This window comes from Musca vetustissima, unplaced genomic scaffold (genome assembly GCF_032173495.1).
Source record: "Musca vetustissima isolate MV318-11 ecotype Yass unplaced genomic scaffold, APGP_CSIRO_Mvet_v1 utg15983, whole genome shotgun sequence".
NCBI lineage: Eukaryota > Metazoa > Arthropoda > Insecta > Diptera > Muscidae > Musca > Musca vetustissima.
This window is the reverse complement of record NW_026885859.1, coordinates 1-8,539: the sequence shown is the minus strand read 5'-3', so window position 1 is coordinate 8,539 and position 8,539 is coordinate 1. Positions and strand designations below refer to the sequence as shown.

Below are 8,539 nucleotides of genomic sequence, written 5' to 3'. Positions count from 1 at the left end.
ATATCTACATCTGAAGCGATTTTCACCAATTTCAATAAGCTTCGTCCTTGGGCGAAATAAGTGAGTTGTGCCAAATTTCATCCAAATCGGATCATAAATGCGATCTGTACTTTGTTTACAATTTAACATGGACAGACAGACGGACGGACGGACATGCATAAATCGACTCAGAAAGTGATTCTATGCATATTCTCAAAAGGAACCATGTGTTACAAACATATGCACAAAGACATAATACCCTGTACCACAGTGTGGTGAAGGGTATAAAAATCGAAATATGTGAAATCATTTAATTATTTCCATTTTCCAACGTTTTGGTTGTAATTTGGTATAAAGGAAGGTGAAAAAATTTGCAGAACATTTTTGATATCGACCTATGTTTTGGTATAACCCCCTCATATAAAAGTTCCGCCAATTTTTCTGTATTTGAGTGTTTTAGTCGTATATCAATGTTAGGAAATATTATACATACGAAGATTCCGCTCCATTTTTGCTATGTTAAAGGTCTGAGCCTAGTTTTTCAACCCTAGTGTTTTTAATTTAGTAGTTAATTATCTAAAAGTGTAAATAGGCTACAAGATGAATATTGTAAAAATGTACTTCATATAATGGAGGATATATATATATATATATAACTGTACTGAATACACGGCGAGAATGTAACACAATGTCGATTTGAGCGAATTCGCAACATTCAACATTGTACAAGATAATATACATATGACTCATTTGCTGCAAGACATTCATAAATAAAAAGGTTGGTTTTACAGAAAATTAGTTTAAAGCTTTCAATTTACTTTCACCTTACAAGAAACAGAGCAGTTGGCAAGGCTTTGCTTTTTTTAACGGCATTGTTTTTACAGTGTTTGTGTTCAAATATTTGTATTTGTGTTCAAATATATTTTATTCATACATATCAGAAATGCATTTATTTATTTAAAAAATTAAAAAATAACGAAAATTACAAAATTCAGATCAAAATTTATTAAAGCCCAAAAAGGTATAAAAACATAAATTAATGTCGTGAAAATTACAGCCAATTTCGTAGTCTTACTAACCCATTTGAATTTTACAGAAATCGAAGCCAAAAGTTAACAAAATACTTTTTTATGATATAATATGCAGCATACGTTTAGGGGCACAATCAATCAGCATTCAAACGATCACTAATCTTAATGTTCTGCCATCTAGTGGTGTATAGTTAAAACACATTAATAATAAATTCCTTTAATTCTACGTTGCATGCTTCAGGGGATGAACAATACAATTGAGTGCATTCATTATAAATGACCAGCCGAATATTCGGTTTGATGTGTAGACGGAATTTAATTTTACTTTATGACTTCATTTTTTTAATTTGCCATTTAAATATGTAATTAAAATTTAAAATTTTATTTTATCGTAAATTGATGTATAATGTCAAAATAGTATATGAATTAATAAGTTCAACAATAAAAATATGATTGTACAGTATTAAGAGGTTAATGCAACGTAATGGAATGTATTCTTAATTTTAATCTGTGTCCATGGTGCTAATATCACAACATGCGCCTCGATTCTCGATTTTAATTTTTATGATATTTAAGCGACTTGCAAATGGTCGTAGATTACATTGAAGACTTGTAACATTGTATATAAACACTTGAAGGCTTAAAGTTCATTGTACATGCCTGGTTCTGGTATGCACTAGGATTATGAACATCACACAAAACATAAGAAAATGGTGGACATAATAGCAACAGAATAAAGTTTCAATATTTGGAACCTATTGAATTATTAGTTTTTGAGTCTTTTGTAAAAATACTATTTCAAGAAAAATGCATTTAAAGTTTCAGAATCACTCTTGCCGTCGCTTGACGCAATAAATCGGCTATAACACATATTATTGGTTACTAATATCAGCCATTCTCAGATATAGTTCCAATGTAATGGTACTTCTAAATGTTCTGCCCTTTTATAGGTATATTGATGATCATAGACACATTTTCCAATTGAAATTAGCATATTTAAACATTACAAAGTGGACATTGGTGGACGGTTTTAACCTGAAAGATTCCATATGTTGAAGATTTCGAATAGTTGAAGCCCCAAGCTGAATTCCCATCCTGAGTATCATTATTTTAGTATTGAATGTCTCTGAGAATAAAAAACCTTCTGACAGATGATCTACAATATAAATCCAAGTTATGATGTTGTGCTATATAAGAGTCCTGACCGATTTTAGGCATTTTGGGGGCTAAAAATATTCCGCAAGTCTGGGTTTTTGTAAAATGATTTTGAACACACAAAATGTATTTTTATTATTTTGTTTATTTTTTGTTTTATTAGTTTTTTTTATTTACAACTAAAAAAATTATCTAGAAAAATATTACAATAATTAATTAATAAAGCTAAATTCCAAAAATATATTTGTACATAAACATTCAAACACAAAAAAAAATACAAAACAAGCACAAAAAACTCGCTTTGTTGGCAAAACAGAATATCTGAATATCTGATAAGCCATTTTACATGAAATCTGATTTTGTCCATACATCGTTACCATGGTTACAACAACACAATAAAATACATTAATATAAAGTATTTAAAAATATTACACATTATAGAAATATTGTTTAAAACTCATAGGCAAGTGAAATTTTGGGAAGCAAGACAGAAACTTCAATCACCTCGTTTTGTTTTACAATTCCTCTTTGGTTGAAGCATTGACACGGAATGATTCAAGAATATTTATTTTTTTGGCTAATTCCTGTTTTTTAGCTGCCGATACCTTACCGGCCTTCAGACGCTGTAAACGTTTAATTTCCTGTTCAAAATAATCACTACCCTGGGCCATTAGCTTCTCCATGAATAGCTTATAAATTCCGGCACTTGCTTGTTCCCAATCTTTTTTGAGGGTACCCTTCAATTCTTCAGCCTTTTCTATGCGTTTCTTTTGTTCCTCTTCTGATTGTTTTACGAAATTCTTGGCCAGCTCATTGTATTCCTTGAGACAACCTTCCTTGCCAATAAACAACTCGGTGTTGGTACTAATAAAAGTTTTCAAATTATCCACAGTCACATCCAAATGTTCGGGGAAATGTAGGAAATCATTGACACCATGACGGAACAGCATAATACCAGGAAATTTCTTATCATCGATATTGTAACGTTCTCCTAACTCTTTATTTTCATTATCACCATAATCCTTGATGCCCACTGTGCCAATCAACAAGTCATCGGTGACGGAGTGGGCTGCCCTTGAAAAGGCAGCAAAGGCTTCATGTTTCTCACCATACGGAAAGGCAATATCGAATTTTATCAAAGCGTAAGGGAAACGTTCAATGGTCTTATTGAAAATAATATCATCCAAATCCACACAGCCAGGGCAGGTATTGGCCTCACAGAAGTCGCCCACAAAGAGATACACCAAGCAGAGCAACAAGCATAATTTCCGATTCATATTTCTGGTAATTTCCTACAAAGCAACACTATACCACGTCGATCTGTTATTAATACACCAAAAACTCTATGTTCTTCTTTTTTTATCCACTTCGTTTTCTTCTCAAAACAGACTTCTCTACCCACAACCGGTAAAATGAAAACTAAACGCTTTACCACTTCTCCATGGAGTTACAAAGCTGTCAGCAAAAAAAAACCAACTGGAACATAGAGTTCGAGAGCTGGTTCAGTTGATAGTTGTGTGTTTGTTTTTTCAACACAGCAATTATTTAACACTCACACACACATGTACCCCATTAGCGTTGTTAGCCATCTAAATACTGGCCTCAAAGTCTACATTAACGAAATGAGAACCACACCACTTAGCCAAGCTCAACTCTCATGAGGGCTAACAAACATTCACATAAACAGGTTTTTATGTTTTACACATTTCTTCCAACCAAGTCAGCAGTTTTCTTTATGGCGGTTTCGGGCCAGACTTAAAATACCAGCTCTTAAGAAGTAGAAGAGAGGACAGAGTAAATAACAGATTTTTTAAGTACGACTTAATGATCTCTTATTTTTTTTTGAGACTCTCTCTTGCCTGTTGTACATGGATGAAATGTAGAGCTTCTGTTTTTATAGAAGACCTGCTAGATTGATTGGAAGTCCTATAAAAGGTATTTTTATAAAAGAACTGTAGAAGACATTATTTATAGAATATCTAGACCGTCATTTTTATTTTGAAGGCCTCTACATGGAGGTCTAAAAGGCCTATGTACCATTCATTCTTTCATAAATAGGTTCTCTATAATGCGGGCAATATTTTAAGTTCAGAAGAACTATTTTGTAACGTTTAAACATAGAATGTCTGTAGATCAGCGTTAGGCAGAGAGTAGCACATTTGTGTTCTCCTACGTTTTTATAACCTTCACCACACTGTGGTACAGGATATTATGTCTTTGTGCATATATTTGTGACAGACAAAAGGACACGAGATAGACACATGGTTCCTTTGAGAATATACATACAGGTAGCATTTATGGTCCGAATTGGATGAAATTTGGCACAGCTCATTTATTTGGCCCAAGGACAAACCCTTTTGAAATTGAGAAAAAAACAGTTCAAATTTAGATATAGATTTTCTGTAAATGGTGCACCAAACCCCCAAAATATGGCCGATTCGCACAAAATTTTGCACAACGTACTGAAGTTACTACATCCAAACATGTGTCAAGTTTTGTAGAAATCGTCTCAGATTTAGATATAGCTCCCATATATAGTTTCGTCCGATTTTCAGTGAAATGATGCACCAAAGTCCCAAAACAGAGCCGATTGGCACTACTGTGTGCAATGTTTTGATGAAATGCGTTCAAATTTTAGATATAGCTCCCACGTATAGTTTCGTCTGATTTTCAGTAAAATGGTGCACCAAAGATCAAAAATATGGCGATTGGCACACAAATTGGCACAATGTACTGAAGTTAGTATAGTCTAACGTATGTGAACTCTTGTGGATATCGGTTTAGATTTAGATATAGCTCCAAAATATATTTTCGTCCGATTTTATGTAAATGGTGCACCAAAACCCCAAACATTGGCCGATTGACACCAAAATAAAAATCGCATATATATTTTACTCAGTTTTTAAGAACATGGTGCACAAACTAATCATGCTTGTCCGGTTGACACGACATTTCATTGGGCTGAACATTTTCCTGCCATAACATTTTGACCCGTATTTCGGGGTAGCCACCATGGAGATTACATTATTCGGTATTTTGGGGAGTTTGATCATGTTTTATACCCTCCATCATAAGGTGGAGTGTATATTAAATTTGTCATTTCGTTTGCAACATCTCAAAATATTCACCAGAGACCCCACGAAAAATATATATTCTCGATCAGAATAAAATTCTATGCCGATTTGCGCATGTCCGTCGTCTGTCGCTCTGTTGAAATCACGATAGAGATCGCAATATTTAAGATAGAGCACTGAAATTTTGCACAATCATTTCGAGTACTCCTAGGATTTTAGGTATTGTAAATGGCATATATCGGTCCACGTTTTGGTGTAGCCCCCATATAACGGTACCCCTGAATATTCCGTATTTTGGGGATTTTAAACAGGGTTTCCAATCGAATTGGATGAAATTTGGTACCTTGGGTTCCTATTAAATAACACATATCCGTACCAAAATTTATTAATATTTACTAAAGTTTGGTATTCGGTATTTTTGTAGATTTTTGACAGGTTTTCCAGCCGAATTGGCTGCAATTTGGTATTTTGAGTTATCATTGTATATCACATCTCCATACCAAAAATTGTAATCATTAGCACAAGCTTCAGGATATCCCCCATATACCGGTACTCCCCAATATTCAGTATTGTGGACACGGTTTCCAACAGAATTGGCTGTAATTTGGTATTTTGGGTTCTCATGGTATAGCAAATCCCCGTACCAAAAAATTATTAATATTGACTCAAGTTTCAGGGTAGCAACCATATAACGGTACCTCATAATACTCGGTATTTTGGAGATTTTAGACACGGTTTCCAACCGAATTGACTGTAATTTGGTATTTTGGGTTCACATTGATTAACAAATACCAACAATTGTAAATATCGATCCAAGTTTGGAGGTATTCTTCTTCCTATAGGAGAACTCAATGTATTTTTCATCTTATTGGAGAGGTGGATGTATTCTTCTTCCTATAGGAGAGATGGAGTTATTCTTCCCACTATAGCAGAGATGCAGGTATTCTTCTTCCCGCGGAAGCGCAGCTGCTATTCTTCTTCCTATGGAAGAGCTACAGATATTCTGCTTCTTTGAGAGTGCTGGATGTACTTTTCCTATAGCAGAGATGGAGTTATTCTTCCCCCTATAGGAGAGATTCAGGTATTATTCTTCCTTTGAAAGATCTGCAGGAATTTCTCTTCCTGTGGAAGAGCTGCAGCTATTCTTCTACCTATAGGAGAGCTGCATGTAATTTTTCTTCCAATAGGAGAACTGGAGGTAGTCTTCTTCCTAGAGGAGAACTGTAGGTATTCTTCTTCCTGTGGAAGAGCTGCAGGTTTTTTTTTTCAACCATTTATCGGTACGCCTCAGTATTCGGTATTTTGGACACGTTTTCCAAACCATTGGACTGTTATTTAGTTTTTTTGGTTCTCATTATGTAGCACATTTCCGTACTAAAAAATATTTTATATTGTAATTTGGTATTTTGGGGTCTAATAACGGTATCCGCACTAAAAAATAATAGTATTGTTCAAAGTCGGTGTTTTGAGAATTTTTGACACGCTTTTCAACCGAATTGGCTGTAATTTGATCTCCGTTTTATTATAGCCCCGAATAACACTAGCCCCACTATTAGATATTTTGAGAATTTTCAATCATCTTGTTCTCACGTATTTTTCGGTATGTTCAAGGTCCTATCATAACATGAGTTTTCTCCTAGGAACCCCCATTAATGTTAAATATTTTAATTGTCATCCTCATGGCGGAGGGTATAAAAAATACTGCCGGGCCGAATTCGGTATTCGGTATTTTGGGGAGTTTGGTCATGTTTTTGTACCATTCACCATAAGATAGAACTTAACATCGTTTTTACTTGTTTGACAGTAAGTTGGTATTTTGGAGTCTCGTATAGGTGGAAAAATCTCTCTATGGAAATATTAGCCCATGTTTCGGAGAAGGTCCCATATTTTAGATTTTCATTCATATAAATTTCATTATCAGTCCAAGTTATTATCCATATTAATATATTTTTTCTCAGTTTACTTCTAAAAAACGTCGTTATTCGACATTGTCCATGAAAATGGGATCCAGCCAAGTAGATTGAAAGAAGGGCTGATATTTGAGAAAATTTCTAACTGCTCATCTGCTATCGGTTGATAGCAATGCTTCGGAGTCGAACTGCAAAAAAATCTAGATTTCGTTTGCAATTATAAACTGTTATTGTTTTTTTTTTTTTTTAATTTTGTGCAGTCGTATTCGGTAGCATATTGCATATTTCAGAGGAGGTAATCAATCTACACACCCTTATCGAACATAACTAAAAAATTAGACCATTTATTATTTTTGTTCTCTTATAGTACGTATTTCCAAAACTACCTTCATATCTCAACACTACATACCAATTCTGATTGCAGCAGAAATATAGCTCTATACAAAATTTGGTACCATTTATTACCTTTAGTTTTCCTGTAGTACATATTTCCAAAAATAATGACAAATTTCAGGATTACGGCTCATTGACATTGAACTTGAAATTGTACTAAATTTAGTACACATAAATACGAATTTCCAAAACTACATGCATATCTCAATACTATAAATGCGTTAGTAATTTTTTCCCCATATTTCAGTGTTCCAGATATATAGTACCAAGTTGTACCGTATATAGTACCATTTAGTACTTTTCGTGCATTTTAGTCCTCATTCTAGCTCAAATATAAATATTTAGTAAATTTTAGTACTTTTCGTGCCATTATAATATGAATTGGCTAAAACCCAGCCTTATCTGTCAACTTCGAACTTAGAGTTACCCACACCGCACATTTCAAAATGCTTGCTTCGGCCATTTTGCATGGGCGTTGATAAACATTAAGCCAGGTGCCCCTGGCACCTTACGTGATATGTTGCTCAAAAAAGTATCTCTCAGTTATTTACTCTCTCTCAAACTTCGTTTTATGATCTTTCTCTCTCTCACTCTCGGTTGTTTAATTTCAATCTATGTTTACAATTTTCATTTACGTTGCTACCATCATTAATTCTGATCTGATTATTCTTCAACTGATGTTTGTTGTTTATTTAGATTTAATGTTTTTTTTTTTTTTAGAATAGCTTGGACCACGTCAGTACGATTATGGATGGCCAAATAACATGATATTCACGTGTCAAAGAGTTTATTTTTTTGGTTATTTGTTATTATCGATATAAATCAAAAAATGGTTATTTTTTGTTTTAATTGACACAGATGTTGTTTTAATTAAAAAAATTATTTTTATTTTATACATTAACATTATATTGAAATCATTGAAAACGCTATTGAAGATATGATGACCTTTTTAATGGTAAATTAATCATAAACTGTTGTTGTTGTTGTAGCAGCCCTA

At 33.7% G+C, this 8,539-nt stretch overlaps 1 protein-coding gene across 1 annotated transcript; it reads right to left on the bottom strand.

Moving 5' to 3' along the window:
- Window positions 1-2,680: 2,680 nt before the first annotated feature.
- On the bottom strand, window positions 2,681-3,442 carry LOC133333158 (protein windbeutel-like). Its single transcript, XM_061541489.1, has one exon. The coding sequence runs from the start codon at window positions 3,440-3,442 to the stop codon at window positions 2,681-2,683; it is 762 nt and encodes a 253-aa protein (XP_061397473.1).
- Between the last annotated feature and the right edge of the window lie 5,097 nt (window positions 3,443-8,539).